Source organism: Portunus trituberculatus, chromosome 32 (genome assembly GCF_017591435.1).
Source record: "Portunus trituberculatus isolate SZX2019 chromosome 32, ASM1759143v1, whole genome shotgun sequence".
Lineage (NCBI taxonomy): Eukaryota > Metazoa > Arthropoda > Malacostraca > Decapoda > Portunidae > Portunus > Portunus trituberculatus.
The window spans coordinates 222,703-240,000 of NC_059286.1; the positions used below are offsets into that span (position 1 = coordinate 222,703).

The 17,298-nt window shown below is 41.1% G+C and overlaps 1 protein-coding gene across 1 annotated transcript in view; it reads left to right on the forward strand.

The window, feature by feature from the left end:
• LOC123511826 (inter-alpha-trypsin inhibitor heavy chain H1-like) overlaps positions 1 to 17,298 on the forward strand; it is a 175,506-nt gene that overhangs the window by 90,388 nt on the left and 67,820 nt on the right. Inside the window, exons 3-6 of the mRNA XM_045267873.1 lie at positions 2,689 to 2,858; positions 4,499 to 4,609; positions 7,104 to 7,242; positions 14,332 to 14,446. Coding sequence (XP_045123808.1) covers positions 2,689 to 2,858; positions 4,499 to 4,609; positions 7,104 to 7,242; positions 14,332 to 14,446 — 535 coding nt within the window. The remainder of the gene's footprint in view (positions 1 to 2,688; positions 2,859 to 4,498; positions 4,610 to 7,103; positions 7,243 to 14,331; positions 14,447 to 17,298) is intronic.

Here is a 17,298-nt window from a genome sequence, read left to right on the forward strand (position 1 = left end):
TTTACTGAGGAACTTTGCCGCTTAGTACTCGTCTCCTCTCTTGCTTACTTCCCGAGCTGCCCTGTGTCTTCTCCCCGACTTCTGAATTATTTGTTTTTCCTTACTAACCTCGCTTTAACCTCCATCCTTGCCCTTGTCGATGAACGTGTTTCCTCCTCCTCATCTTCATCCTCCTTCCCCATACCGTCACATTCTCCTACCAAGTCGCTTCTCTTCCACCCGTATCTCCAGGAACATACTTCTTTTGCCTATGCCAGTGACTTCATGGAATAGGAACTCCAAGCCAAAAGTTCCAAGGTACTGTATTGCATTTAACGGAAAGTAAGCTAGCCAAGAACAAAATAAATGTTCAATTTGTACGCAAAGAACCTTTTGGCCCTTACGAGTTTTATGAAAAGCTATAATATCTGATCTGAAGTAAGAGATGGAGAAAAGCAAAAGCGAAAACTGTTCCCTACCTATCTTCCTTACCTTTCAGGACATTAACTTAACAACAAACAGAAGTTGATTTATAAGCGCATCTGAATCTTTTGATAAGCTACACTACCTTATCTGAAGTAGGAGATAAAAGATACTTCCCATCATACATTTCAGGCATAACAACAGTAGAATAAGATTTTTTTGTCTATTAAATAAGTATCATCTGATAGGCTACAATACTTAATCTGAAATAAGAGATAGAGGATAATAAAAGCGAAGGCTCCTCCCCACCCACCGCTCAGGAAACTGGCAGCCGGATGAAAATATATACAGTAGACCAAACGGTGTTATGGTGAGAATTAATGGGTGACTTAAATGTGTGAAGGGCTCCTATTAAAGAGTGTCTGTTTGAAATGATTTATAGCGCTCTGTGACCATAAATGTATGTATTGATTAACTCAGGTACAGGTTATGCATTATTTACCATACACTCCATACATCTAAGTCTGGTGGTGCAATATACCTTTTACTTAAGCGTCAGGTGTTAATTAGTACAGTACTCTCTCTCTCTCTCTCTCTCTCTCTCTCTCTCTCTCTCTCTCTCTCTCTCTCTCTCTCTCTCTCTCTCTCTCTCTCTCTCTCTCTGCGTCGTTAGCTTTCATTTTAATTGACTGCGAAAAATCACTCTTTGAAGCTGATGTGTCGGTCCTCTCGCCTCCTCGAGTTGTGTGCGAGCGAGTGTTCGTTCTGTTTATACGTCCATCACTCCCAACACGTTGCTCATGGTCTAATGTTTGTGCGTTATTAAGGTATTGTTAAGGTTATTGTTAAGGTTATTGGTAAGGTTATTAAGATATTGCTATGCTTATTTTAAGATACTTGTTAATTCATTTTGTTTCTAACTTAATGCAAGTGTATTACGTAACTATTAGATTTTTATTCTTTATTTTTCTTTTTTATTTTGGTGAATATGAATTATATATGAAACCGTTCATTTAACTGTGTAATTATCTAATCTATGCTTTTAACTGTCTATCTGTCTATCGTTCTCTCACTTCGTTCTTCTCTCTTTGCTCCGACTCGCCTTGTCTCATCTTATCTACCCTCTTCCTTGGTAAGGGCTCTTCCATGAATATGGAATCCACCCTCGTCTTCTTACATTGTTTCGGCGTCCTCTGCCCTTTGTCCTCGTCCTCCCGCGTTCCCTGGCCGCGTGTTCAAGTCTCTATACTCCCTGTGGTGTCACCATCGTAACGTAAGCTAAGCGTGGTTTTTGCTGATTGCTGCATCCTAGGAAGAGGTGTACGATAGAGTAATGTCGCAGCGGCGTGCCCAGTCGCCCTTCCTTCCACAACCGGTTTAGCTTCGCTCCACTTGGTTGGTTTTCTCTCTTTCTCTCTCTCGCTTCCATTTTTTTTTTCTTCTTACACGCCTCATTAAATTTCCTCCGCCGGCAGCTACTACCCGTGTGGGTAGGTGACTCACATTCCACTGCCCACGGCATGAGTCTTGAGTACCACGACCTGCACCAGCTCGTTGTCTGTACATGACTCACCAATAGCAGCGTGTAGAGAAAGTGGCAGGCAGGGCACAGACACCTACCAGACGGGATCGCCGCGATGGCCCTCCGAGGTGTGAAACACAGCGCATTCCGCGGCGTTTTTGGCCGACAGCTGCTGCCCCGTCACTCAGGCTGGATTAAGAGTATTCTCTTAATCCTGACTCAGGTGACGCGTAACTTGCTGCGCTCAATTAAAGACGTCGTTTGAGGCATTTGTCAGTACAATGAGGCGAAAAGGGATGGTGAGAATGATCCGTCTGTGTGATGGTGTATCTATGCATTCTCTCTCTCTCTCTCTCTCTCTCTCTCTCTCTCTCTCTCTCTCTCTCTCTCTCTCTCTCGCCCCCATTCCGCCGCGAGCCGTATACCTTTGTAGTGTTTGTCTCTCCACACGTGCTGTTTACTTCGCTACTCGTGAGATTGTTTACATTTCCTCACCTCCCCCTGAGGGCGCACTTAACACGCCTGCCTGTTTGACTTAAGCAGCGCAGTGCCAGTCTGCTGGTGAAGGATTCCAATGCTCCACTCTGGGGCCTTTTAATATATCATTTATCTCCCTCCTTTTATTGGTTCCTTCCTTCTTTTTATCATTCTTTCTCTCTCTCTTGTTCCTTTCTTTACTCCCTCCTTTCCTCTTTTCTTGCATTATAATATGATTTTTTTCAACAGATCACAAGGTAATGAGTATATTACTCTTTTGTTTCAAGAGCGAGGTGGCACAGGGCCTGGTGACGGAGGTGGTGGTGGAGGCCGATGTGGAGCACCGGTATGCAGTTACTCGTGTCGCCACCAGGATGTTCAATCCTGACCCGGAACAGATGCAACTACTGCTACAGATGACTATTCCTAAGAACGCGCTTGTCTCCTCCTTCATCATGTATGTAAAAAACTGGGATTCAATAGCGCATTCCTGCCATGATATTCTTGCAAGAGGACTCAAGCAGTTTCTTCTCTATTCTTGATACGAGGTTTTTTTTTTATTTTTTATTTATTTATTTACATATTTTTTTTGCTTGCACATACAGCAACCTGAATGAAATCTGTAGTCAGTAGTAGCTATTGGTCTTGCTGAGTGTTGTCCCAGCTGACTAGCAGAAGGTAGCTCCCTAAAGACACTACCTGAGGGGGCGAAGGTTAAGTTTTCGAATCTAGGGAGCGTTTGCAGACGTGCAAGATCCGTATCACTCGCCCCTGTACCCGTTTTGCACCCCTCCCCACCTCATCCACCTCATCCCTACTACACACACACACACACACACACACACACACACACACACACACACACACACACACACACACACACACACACACACAGTGTAGTGTAGTGGTTAGCACGCTCGACTCACAATCGAGAGGGCCGGGTTCGAATCCCGGTAAGCGGCGAGGCAAATAGGTAAGTCTCTTAATGTGTAACCCCTGTTCACCTAAGGGTAAATAGGTACGGGATGTAACTCGAGAGGTTGTGGCCTCGCTTTCCCTGTGTGTGGAGTGTGTTATGTGGTCTCAGTCCTACCCGAAGATCGGTCTATGAGTTCTGAGCTCGCTCCGTAATGGGGAAGACTGGCTGGGTGACCAGCAAGCGACCGAGGTGAATCACACACACACACACACACACACACACACACACACACCTAGCAGTGAGTAGGTACGGGATGTAAATCGAGGAGTTGTGACCTTGTTGTCCCGGTGTGTGGTGTGTGCCTGGTCTCAGGCCTATCCCAAGATCGGAAATAATGAGCTCTGAGCTCGTTCCGTAGGGTAACGTCTGGCTGTCTCGTCAGAGACTGCAGCAGATCAAACAGTGAATTACATACAGTACACCCGCACACACCCTGCCTCACTCCCCGCTCGATTGGACCTTCAATCTCATTGCACCACAACGACATGACACACTCTTTACCTTGCCTCTGGGAACAGTCCTGTACACAATTTACAACCATGTCTCTCTCTTAACCTTATCATATTCCCTACATTCCCTCCCTGAGCCAGATTACATCCTAACTCCCTCTTGTAGCATTATAATCTTCATAATTTCTTCATATGACCCGTTCTTCTGAAATGAGTCAGTCGGTCACAACCCTTACAGGCATCATTTCAACAAGATTCTCTCACACAAACATAGCACAACTTACCATATTTTCTAAACCCATTGATATTTAAACAAGTAGGAAAAACAGTTTCGAATACAGCTCAACCGTAGAATATGAACCTGCTTGCCATGTTTTTACTACCTTTCCTTGTATCAATCCAGTTATTTGTAAACTAATACATAGCTCAGCAGTCTCAGACATTTCCCAGCACAAGATCAGAATGGCTTAATAGAGGGAGAATGCAGGAACTGATAAGAGTGGCGCTAGATGCAAGAGGGTACGCATCTTATCCTCTTCGATCAAATGAGCAAACCATAATAAGATTAATCCTGACACCGCCTGAGCACCCACCCACCCACCCACCCACCCACACACACACACACACACACACACAAACAAACCGGGCTAATTGGGCGTGTCCTTACAGGGAGGTGGGCGGCGCCAACTATACGGGGGCCGTGAGTGACAAGCTAGAGGCGCGCAGGACCTACGAGGAAGCCAACCAGCAAGGGAAGTCCGCGGGACTACTAGAGCTAAGGTGAGAATGGTAGGAGGATGCGGCGGCGGCGGTGACTTTGATGGTGGTGGTGGTGATGGTAGAGGATAATCAACAAATAACGTGATTTTACAGAAAAATGTATAATTAATTATATTTGTTTTCATTAGGTAGTTAGAAGCTGGTAGTAGTAGTTGATGTTGTTGCTATTGTATGTGAAAATAGTTGTAATAATAGTAATAATTGCAGTAGTAGTAGTAGCAATAGTAGTAGTAGTAGTAGTAGTAGTAGTAGTAGTAGTAGTAGTAGTAGTAGTAGTAGTAGTAGTAGTAGCAGTAGTAGTAGTAGTAGTAGTAGTAGTAGTAGTAGTAGTAGCACCAGCACTAGTAGTAGTAGCAGTAGTAGTAGTAGTAGTAGCACCAGCACTAGTAGTAGTAGTAGTAGTAGTAGCAGCAGCAGCATTAGTAGTAATAGTAGTAGTAGTGGTAGTATTACCTGTTTATGTTGTATTTTTCGTTGTTGTTGTTATATTATTTATTCTCTCTCTCTCTCTCTCTCTCTCTCTCTCTCTCTCTCTCTCTCTCTCTCTCTCTCTCTCTCTCTCTCTCTCTCTCTCTCTCGAGCAAAAATATGACACAGCAACCCTCTTTCGCTATGCCTTTCACTCTCCTCCTTCCCTTCTCCTCCTCTTCCTCCTCCTCCTTCTCTTCCATCTATTTCCTCCATCCATCTCCTCTTCCTTAAAGCGTGGTATAATTCTTGTCGACGCCCTTGTTATTATTATAATTTGTGTAGTGGCCTCAGTGTGAACGACCATCTATCTCCCATCCTCCGACCTCCCCTTCCTTCACCCTTCCTCCCTCCTTCCCTAATCTCCGGGTTCTTAGTTAGCATCTATGGTTCTCTCTCCCCTCTCTGCCCTCCCTAACACCCTAAACCCTCAGAAGGCTTATGGACCTGATGGGCTCCCTCCTATTGTTCTCAAAAACTCTGCTTCCATGCTTGCACCTTGCCTGGCCAAACTCTTTCAACTTTGTCTATCGATTTCTACCTTTCCTTCTTGCTGGAAGTTTGCCTACATTCAGCCTCTTCCTAAAAAGGGTAACCGTTCTAATGCCTCAAAGTACCGTCCTATAGCTTTAACCTCTTGCTTGTCTAAAGATTTTGAATCTATCTTCAATAGGAATATTCTTAAACATCTTCACAATCTTATATCTGATCGCCAGTATGCCTTCCGTCAAAGTCGTTCTACTGGTGACCATCTGGCGTTCCTTACTCAGTCATGATCATCCTCTTTTAGAGATTTCGGTGAAACTTTTGCTGTCGCGTTAAACATATCAAAAGCTTTTGATAGAGTCTGGCACAAAGCTCCTGCCCTCCTACGGTTTCTATCCTTCTCTCTGTAACTTATCTCAAGTCTTCTTTCTGACCGTTCTATTGCTGCTTTGGTAGACGGCCACTGTTTTTCTAAATCTCTATTAAAAGTGGTGTTTCTCAGGGTTCTGTCCTTTCACCCACTCTCTTTCTATTATTCATTAATGATCTTAACAAAACTTCTTGCCCTATCTACTCCTACCACCCTACATCTTTCCGCGTCCTTTCAGAGACGACCAACCCTTCAGCAAGTCAATAAATGGCACAGTGACGCCACAGAACGCCTGTCTTTCTAAGACTTCTGATTGGGGCAGAGAAAATTTAATAGTGTTCAATGCCTCAAAAACACAATTCCTTCATGTATCAACTCGACACAACCTTCCAAACAACTATCCTTTCTTCTTCAGTGACACTCAACCGTCCCTCTCTTCTACACTGAATATCCTTGGTCTGTCCTTTACTCATATTTTAAACTGGAAACTTCACATCTCTTGCTAAAACAGCTTCTATGAAGTTAGGTGTTCTTGGCGTCTCCGCCAGTAGTTTTTCTCACCCCTCCAACTGCTATCTCTGTACAAAGACCCTCATGCGTCCTTGAATAGAGTACTCCTCATATGTTTAGCGGGTTTCCACTCACACAGTTTTATTAGAGAGGATGGAATCAAAAATTTTTCGTCTCATCAACTGCCTTCCTTTGATTGAATGTCTTCAGCCTCTTTCTCACCGCCGAAATGTTGCATCTCTTTCAATCTTTTATCATTATTTTCATGCTAATTATTGTACTGATCTTGCTAACTGCATGCCTTCCCCCCTCCTGTGGCCTCACTGCACAAGGCTTTCTTTTTCCTCTCATCCCTATTCTAGTATGACTTGAGTTCTTTTAAAAGGGAGGTATCAAAAGATTTGCTCCCTAGTTTTGGCCAACCCTTTACTTATCTTCATGAAAACCAGCACTCAAGTGAGCTTTTATATTTTGTTGCCCTTGACTGGCCCTCTTTCCTATATAAAAAAAAAACTATCATCTCTTTCAAATAATTTAAGTACACCAACACCCGAGCAAAGAATCTAATTCCCTTTCCTCATTTCCCCTCACCCTCGCAAAAAAAAGTCACATTACTTGTATTGAAAGCCTTTTTTCACCTCATCTGACCTTCCTCCAAAGGGACAATGACCTCCAGAAGCTGCAGGTGCGGGCGAGCGTGGGTGGCCTTGCTGCGGTCACCTTCCACGTTACCTACGAGGAACTACTGCACCCTGTTAATGGTTCATTCAAGTACATGGTGCATCTCAATCCGGGACAGGTGAGTGAGCATGTTTGCGTGTATGTGTCTGTGTGTGTGTGTGTGTGTGTGTGTGTGTGTGTGTGTGTGTGTGTGTGTGTGTGTGTGTGTGTGTGTGTGTGTGTGTGTGTGTGTGTGTGTGTGTGTGTGTGTGTGTGTGTGTGTGTGTGTGTGTGTGTGTGTGTGTGTGTGTGTGTGTGTGTGTGTGTGTGTGTGTGTGTGTGTATGTGTGTGTGTGTGTGTGTGTAATAGGATGACCAACCATACAGGAAGTTAACAGATCACGCAGGGACGCCACAGAACGCCTAATTTCTAAACTTTCTAAGGTATATAAATGGGGATGAGAAAACTTAGTAGTATTCAATGCCTCAAAAACTCTATTTCTCCATCTATCAACTCGACACAACCTTCCAGACACCTAACCCTTCTTCTTCAGTGACACTTAACTCTTCCCATCTTCTACACAGAATATCCTTGGACTATCCTAATAATCTAAACTGGAAACTTCACATCTCATCTAAAGCAGCTTTTATGAAGTTAGGCGTTCTGAGGCGTTTCCGTAAGTTTTTCACGACACTCTTACTGCTAAATCTGTGCAAGGGCCTTATCCGTCCTTTCTCACCGCCGAAATGTTGCATCTCTTGCTATCTTCTATTGCTATTTTCATGCTAACTGTTCTACTAATCTTGCTAACATTCGCGGTCTTAGATCTAATTTTCAATCTGTGGAACACCACCTCTCCTCTACTAAACCTCATATTCTTTTCCTCACCGAAACACAGCTATCTGAGGCAACTGACAGTAGATCCTTCTCTGTTCCCTCCTACTTTCTCTATTCTCATTTTCATTCCAAAGCTGGATGTTGCGTCTATGTACGCAACGACTTAACTTGCTCTCGTGCCCACGCTCTTGAGTCTTCCGAATTTTCCACCATCTGGCTACGACTTAACATTCACTCTCAAACTAAATTCATCTGTGCTGTTTATCTCTCCCCTAACTCTTCTGACTATAGTAATTTCTTCGACTACTTAACTTCTAAAGTGGAGCACATTCTGTCCCTCTACCCTTTCGCTGAGATTTCCATTCTTGGAGATTTCAATGTTCACCACCAGCTTTGGCTTTCCTCTCCCTTCACTGACCACCCTGGTGAACTAGCCTTCAACTTTGCTATCCTCCATGACCTAGAGCAATTGGTGCAACACCCTACTCGTATTTCTGACCGTCTTGGAGACACGCCCAACATTCTTGATCTCTTCCTCACCTCTAACCCTTCTGCTTATGCTGTCACCCTTTCATCTCCGTTGGGCTCCTCCAATCACAATCTCATTTCTGTATCTTGTCCTCTGCCAGTTGGGGGGACCTGAGGAGGTATTATGCTGATTTTCCCTGGAATGATTATTGCTTCCGTGTCAGAGACCCATCTCTTTGTGCTAAACGCATAACAGAGGTGTTAGTATCTGGCATGGAGGCGTACATTCCTCATTCTTTTTCTCAACCTAAACCTTCTAAACCTTGGTTTAACTCAGCCTGTTCTCATGCTATACATGATAGAGAGGTTGCCCACAAAAGGTGCTTGAGTCTTCCATCTCCTGAATCTCATGCACTTTATATCTCTGCCCGGAATCATGCCAAGTCTGTTCTTCAACTTGCCAAACACTCTTTCATAAATAAGAAATGTCAAAATCTTTCAAACTCAAACTCTCCTCGTGACTTCTGGCATCTAGCCAAAAACATCTCAAATAACTTCACTTCTTCATCTTTCCTCCTTTATTTCATCCTGATGGCACCACTGCCATCTCTTCTGTCTCTAAAGCTGAACTCTTTTCTCAAACCTTTGCTCACAACTCCACCTTGGACGATTCTGGGCTTGTCCTCCTCTCCTCCTCCCTCTGACTATTTCATGTCTACAATCAAAATTCTTCGTAATGATGTTTTCCATGCCCTTGCTGGCCTAAACCCTCGGAAGGCTTATGGACCTGATGGGGTCCCTCCTATTGTTCTCAAAAACTGTGCTTCTGTGCTTGCACCTTGCCTGGCCAAACTCTTCCAACTTTGTCTATCGACTTCTACCTTTCCTTCCTGCTGGAAGTTCGCCTACATTCAGCCTGTTCCTAAAAGGGTGACCGTTCTAACCCCTCAAACTACCGTCCTATAGCTTTAATCTCTTGCTTGTCTAAAGTTTTTGAATCTATCCTGAATAGGAAGATTCTCAAACATCTGTCACTTCACAATCTTCTGTCTGATCGCCAGTATGGCTTCCGTCAAGGTCGCTCTACTGGTGATCTTCTGGCTTTCCTTACTGAGTCTTGGTCATCCTCTTTTAGAGATTTCGGTGAAACTTTTGCTGTTGCGTTAGACATATCAAAAGCTTTTGATAGAGTCTGGCATAAAGCTTTGATTTCAAAACTGCCCTCCTACGGCTTCTATCCTTCTCTCTGCAACTTTATCTCAAGTTTCCTTTCCGACCGCTCTATTGCTGCTGTGGTAGACGGCTACTGTTCTTCTCCTAAACCTATTAATAGTGGTGTTCCTCAGGGTTCTGTCCTGTCACCCACTCTCTTTCTATTATTCATTAATGACCTTCTTAACCAAACTTCTTGCCCTATCCACTCCTACGCTGATGATACCACCCTACATCTTTCCACGTTCTTTCAGAGACGTCCAACCCTTCAGGAAATTAACAGATCACGCGGGGACGCCACGGAACGCCTGACTTCCGATCTTTCTAAGATTTCCGATTGGGGCAGAGAAAATCTAGTAGTTTTCAATGCCTCAAAACTCAATTCCTCCATCTATCAACTCGACACAACCTTCCAGACAACTATCCCCTCTTCTTCAATGACACTCAACTGTCTCCCTCTTCCACAATGAATATCCTCGGTCTGTCCTTTGCTCATAATCTTAACTGGAAACTTCACATCTCATCTCTTGCTAAAACAGCTTCTATGAAATTAGGTGTTCTGAGGCGTCTCCGCCAGTTTTCTCGCCCTCCAACTGCTTACTCTGTATAAGGGCCTTATCCGTCCCTGTATGGAGTACTCTTCGCATGTTTGGGGGTTCCAGTCACACAGCTTTGCTTGATAGGGTGGAATCGAAAGCTCTTCGTCTCATCAACTCCCTCCTCTGACTAACTGTCTTCAGTCTCTTTCTCACCGCCGAAATGTTGCATCCCTTTCTATATTTTATCGCTATTTTCATGGTAACTGTTCTACTGATCTTGCTAACTGCATGCCTCCCCTCCTCCTGCGGCCACGCTGCACAAGGCTTTCTTCTTCCTCTTATGCCTATTCTGTCCAACTCCCTAATGCAAGAGTTAACCGTACTGTACGCTCAATCATTTATCCCTTTCACTGGTAAACTCTGGAACTCCCTCCTTGCATCTGTATTTCCGAATTCCTACAACTTGTCTTCTTTTAAGAGGGAGGTATCGAGGCATTTGCTCCCCTAATTCTAGCTGAGGGTTTTAGCACTTTTTGTACTCTTTGGAGAGCCAGAGCTCAAGTGGGCTTTTTTCTAACTTTCTTTTTTTTTGCCCTTGGCTGGCCCTCTTCCCTACGTAAAAAAAAAAAAAAAAAAAAAAAAACACATGCCTCCCCTCCTCCTGCGGCCTCACTGCACAAGGCTTTCTTCTTCCTCTCGCCCCCTAATCTGTCCAATTGTCTAATACAAGATTTATCCAGTACTTTCAATCATTCATACCTTTCTCTGGTAAACTCTGGAACTCCCTGCTTGCTTTTGTATTTCTATCTTCCAGCGACTTGACTTCTTATTAGAGAAAAGTTTCAAGACATTTGTCCTTGAATTTTGGCCAACTCTTATTGCCTTTAAGGGAATCGGCAATCCAGTGAGTCTTTGTTTTCATTTTTTTGTTGCCCTTGACCGGCTTTCCATCTTGCATAAAAAAATAATAATATGGATAGAAATAATAATAATAAGATAATAATAATAATAATAATAATAATAATAATAATAATAATAATAATAATAATAATGATAATAATGATAATAACAATAATAATAATGATAATGATAAATAATAATGGTAATAATAATAATAATAATAATAATAATAATAATAATAATAATAATAATAATAATAATAATAATAATAATAATGATAATAATAATGATAATAATAATAATAATAAAAATAATAATAATAGTAACAATAATAGTAATAATAATAATAATAATAATAATAATAATAATAATAATAATAATAATAATAATAATAATAATAATAATAAAAACAATGATAGAAATAATGATAATAATAATGATAATGATAATAATAAAGTACGGTTTATTCGAATTGCAATATGTACAGTACATACATATTGAAAATATACAATCGAGATGGTATTGAGGATGGCAGGAATAATAGTACACTAGCCTTATGGTTAATCGCTTGCACCATGGTGGGAATCGCACTGTGTGTGTGTGTGTGTGTGTGTGTGTGTGTGTGTGTGTTCGTTTTCTATATATCTTTACCTTTGTCCTTGGTTCTCTCTCTCTCTCTCTCTCTCTCTCTCTCTCTCTCTCTCTCTCTCTCTCTCTCTCTCTCTCTCTCTCTCTCTCTCTTACATGAAATTCCTTTCTCTTTCGCCCACATTCCTGTTCTTTGTTCTTCCTCATCAAGTGCAAGAAAAAAAGCCTGACTTTCTCCTTCTCACGTAATGCAATCATAGCAATTGAGTTTCCCTTGAACGCTACGAAGTTTTTCCTTTTTTTTTTTTTTTCTTTTTCCCCTTCAACTTCCCAAGATACGTTCCTTCTTCCCTTTATTGCAAAGGGACTCTAACTGGTTTAAGGTTAACTCATATTTGCTCAACGTGTGCAAGGTTTGTTTTTCAATCTCTATTAAGGTTTTATGTTAATTACTTTACCTCTTCCCTCATAGGTCTTCATTCCTTTGTTTGATGGAATTCACAAGGTTATTTATTCCTCTCATTATCATTCAATGTAAGAACATTCTTTTTTCGACCTTTGTAACTATTTTGCTCTCATTACATGGCCTCTTTCCTCTACATGCATAATACTCTTTTCATTTTGTTTATTTTATGTAAGCAAGTTTATATGATTCACAAGGTTATTTCTCCGCATCATAAGTCTCATCGTCATTTTTCTCATCCTTTCTTTTCATCATCTTCATCTTCACTCTTATTCTTCTCTAAGGAATACAGTTCATCTTTCTTTCCTGCAAACGCAGCTAGGTCAGCTCTCCTCATTGCCTCATTACTTTACCACACACGCAAACCTTTCTCGCCTAACGTCATCAGTTCGGACCCATTTTTTTTTCCTTTTTAACGTAACGTGACTGAACTGCATACACTTCCTGCGAGTCACTTGTCTCTGGAATTTAACTTACCTGAATCTTCCTTTCGTTTCTTACACAATGTAGTTTAAAGGCATTCTAACACCTTGAATTGGTGTTGAATGCATTTTCAGTTTGCATTTGGCATTAGATAATCTGCCAATTTTTCCTTAAGCTTTTTCAATACAGTCAGACTATACATGATGCATATAGCTTAAATCCATTCCAACACCTTAGTTAAGCATTGATTTCTTTCCTTCCCTTGTGTATATGGTGTGGAAGCGATCCTCTTTATTTTTTCTTATGTTTATTTTTTAACCATGTTTAATTATTTTCTTAAGAATTTAAAGATAGTCATTCCATACATGATGTATGTAAAGAAAAATTATATCACAATTTGACTTTTAATATGTATTTTTCAAGCTGCTATACTTTATATAAAACTTTTGTTTTATTAATTTCCTTAAGATGAATTCCTTATGAGATTATTCTGTAATATAGTTTGAAGATATTCCAGTCTCTATTTTCCACAAACAGTATAAGATCCCATATGTATTTGAAATAGAAGCGTCATCCTCTTGAGTTATCTTATATAACCCTCAAATATTGATCACAGTTTTCTCCTTGGTGTCTTAAGATCTTATCTTCTTCCCAATAAATGCCCCTTTAAACACCCTTATCCTTCCTTCTCAATGTTAACGAACAATCTTTTGTATCTCGTACAACACATTCTTGGATTTTTACGTCTTAATTTATCAATACATCTTTCCTTTAGCATATTCATATCAGCATCGTATCTTCTTCCTCATTAACAAGGCCATATACACCCTTTATCTTTCCTCTTAACGTAATCAATCACTCTTAATCTACCGTACCTCATTTAACGTGATCTAATACCTTTTTCTATCCCTCCCCTCCTTTGCAGCCGCTAATAAACGCACTGTCAACACACATGACCTTCACTGCCTCCTTCCTCGAGGCCTTACTCGTTAGCATCTCTTCTCACCATCATGCTAAACTGTCGACACTTGCGTCATTCTTCCTTGTGTTTGGTTACGTTGCTTATTGTTGTCTGTTCCCGCACATTTTTCTTTTGGGATTGAGTGAAGTTTCCATACTGAACGAGAAATGAGAAGGTAAATGGCGGAATGTATGCCTAAATACTCATCTATAATAATTCATCCATATCTGCGTTTAGAGGGACTGTCTATACTTTAAAGATTGATCAAAGAATAAGAAGAAAGGATATGATGGAATAAAACAGCATCAAACACCCAAATATACATACAAAACAAGGTAGAATACATTTATCTACCTATCTATCTACTTATTTATCCATTTTTAAAGCTTCTATACCAGAGGTTCTCATTTTTTTTCTCGTTCAGAACCCCCCGAGTTATAAGGCCATTTACCGGAACCTCCAGTAATCTGATATCAAATAGAATGTTAATCTGGTGACTGACATAAACTCAATATGCAATGGTAGTGCAAAGAATATTATTAGATCCGCCATCTAAGTACCCTTGAGAATTTTACAAAATGTTAATCTAGTGATTGACACTGACTCAATATCAATATCACTGACTCAATATCATCATATCAGCCATCTAAGTACCCCTGGAAATCTTTTTGTGAACCCCTATAATGGCTCACGAACTCCAGGTTGAGAACCCATGATATATACTGTTTCATCACTACTATTCTTCCAGCTTTTACACTGTATTACATTTCTTAACTTTACTTTTCTTCCATTTATGAGATCCCTTAAATTTCTGTTTTTATCTTCTTCCCTACCAGCGAGTACCGAGGGCCTCAGTAAGGATACGAGTGATGGAACGCGAGGCCATCACAACCTACAAGATTCTAGAGTTGCCCGGCCAGGAGATGCAGGAGCAAAACCCAGGCACAAGCGGTAAGTGAAAAGGAGTCTGTGATGGAAAAGAAACGCTGAATGGATAGAAGAGTTTATGGAATTGGGAAAAGAAAAGAAAGACGAATAATGGGTGAAAGATAATGATGGTTAGGTAACGTAAATTGCTCTGAATGGATAATAGATGAGAAGAGTGATAGTGATGTATTATATTATATATATATATATATATATATATATATATATATATATATATATATATATATATATATATATATATATATATATATATATATATATATATATATGTTGAGGGTGTATATGGGCAAGAATCTTTGTCATATGCATATCTCATTGAAAGTGATAGCTAATTGAGCATTGATTATTTCCCTCAAGATATTCTCCTTGTATCTTATGTTAGTCATATTTCTTAAGTGCCTATATGACTTTGCCGAAGCTAGTCATGTTCGCTAGATCGCGATTTCGGGTCCTAGACCATTCTTCAGTAGCAAGGTCTTTCTTGGGTGAGTGTTCAGAAAAGAATGGCTTGCGTGACGCTTTAATCTCTTGCTTATCTTAAGTTTTTTAATCTATCCTCAATAGGAAGATTCTTAAACATCTATCACTTCACAATCTTCTATCTGATTGCAAGTATGGCTTCCGTCAAGGTCGCTCTACTGGTGATCTTCTGGTTTCCTTTACTGAGTCTTGGTCATCCTCTTGTAGAGATTTTGGTGAAACTTTTGTTGTCACGTTAAACGATTGAAAAAGCTTTTGATAGAGTCTGGCACAAAGCTTTGATTTCAAAACTGGCGGAGACACTGCAGAACGCCTAACTTCATAGAAGCTGTTTTAGCAAGAGATAAGATGTGAAGTTTCCAGTTAAGAATATGAGTACAGGACAGACCGAGGTTATTAAGTGTGGAAGAGGGACACAGTTGAGTGTCATTGAAGACGAGGGGATAGTTGTCTGCAACGTTGTGTCGAATTGATAGATAGAGGAATTGAATTTTTGAGCCATTAAAAACTATTACGTTTTCACCGTTCCAATCAGAAATCATAGAGAGATCAGAAATCAGGCGTTCTGTAGCGTCCCTGCGTGCTCTGTTGACTTCCTGAAGGGTTGGACGTCTATGAAAGGACGTGGAAAGGGTGGTATCAACAGCGTAGGAGTGGATAGGGCAAGACGTTTGGTTAAGGTCATTAATGAATTATAGAAAGAGGCTGGGTGATAGGACTGAACCCTGAGGAACACCATTATTAATAGATTTAGAAGAAAAAACAGTGGCCATCTACCACGGCTACAATAGAACGGTTGGAAAGGAAACTTGAGATAAAGTTGCAGAAAGAAGGGTAGAAACCGTAGGAGGACAATTTTGAAATCAAATCTTTGTGCCAGACTGTATCAAAGGCTTTTGATATGTCTAACCTGACAGCAAAAGTTTCACCGAAATCTCTAAGAGAGGATGACCAGGACTCAGTAAGAAACAGCAGAAGATCACCAGTAGATAGAAGATTTTGAAGTGACAGATGTTTAAGAATCTTCCTATTGAGGATAGATTAAAAAACTTTAGACAAGCAAGAGATCAAAGCTATAGGACGGTAGTTTGAGGGATTAGAACGGTCATCCTTTTTAGGAACAGGCTAAATGTAGGCAAACTTCCAGCAAGAAGGAAAGGTAGAAGTCGATTAAGCATAGTTGAAAGAGTTTGGCCAGGCAAGGTGCAAGCACGGAAGCACAGTTTTTGAGAACAATAGGAGGGACCCCATCAGGTCCATAAGCCTTCCGAGGGTTTAGGCCAGACAGGTCATGGAAAACATCATTATTAAGACCATTGACTGAAGGCATGAAATAGTCAGAGGGAGGAGGAGAGGGAGGGACAAGCACAGAATCATCCAAGATGGAGTTTTTAGCAAAGGTTTGAGAGAAGAGTTCAGCTTTAGAGACAGAAGAGATGGCAGTGGTTCCATCAGGATGAAATAAAGGAAGGAAATATGAAGAAGTAAAGTTATTGGAGATGTTTTTGGCCAGATGCCAGAAGTCGCGAGGAGAGTTATTGTTTGAAAGATTTTGGCATTTTCTATTTATAAACGAGCGTTTGGCAAGCTGAAGAACAGACTTGGCATGATTCTAGGCAGAAATATAAAGTGCATGAGATTCAGGAGATGGAAAGCTCAAGTACCTTTTGTGGGCAACCTCTTTATCATGTATAGCATGAGAACAGGCTGGGTTAAACCAAGGCTTAGAATGTTTAGGTTGAGAAAAAGAATAAGGAATGTACGCCTCCATGCCAGACACTGTCACTTCCGTTATGCGTTCAGCACATAAATATGGGTCTCTGACACGGAAGCAGTAATCATTCCAGGAAAATCAGCATAATACCTCCTCAGGTCTCCCCAACTGGCAGAGGCAAAACGCCAGAGGCACCTCAGCTTTGGGGATCCTGAGGAGGGATTGGAGAAATAGGACAAGATACAGAAATGAGATTGTGATCGGAGGAGCCCAACGGAGATGATAAGGTAACAGCATAAGCAGAAGGATTAGAGGTAAGGAAGAGATCAAGAATGTTGGGCGTATCTCCAAGATGGCCAGGGATACAAGTAGGGTGCACCAGTTGCTCTAGGTCATGGAGGATAGCAAAGTTGAAGGCTAGTTCACCAGGATGGTCAGTGAAGGGAGAGGAAAGCCAAAGCTGGTAATGAACATTGAAATCTCCAAGGATGGAGATCTTCGCAAAAAGGTAAAGGAACAGAATGTGCTCCACTTTGGAAGTTAAATAGTCAAAGAATTTACTATAGTCACAGGAGTTAGGGGAGATAGACAGCACAGTTAAATTTAGTTAGAGAGTGACTCCTGAGTCTAAGCCAGATGATGGAAGACTCGGAAGATTCAA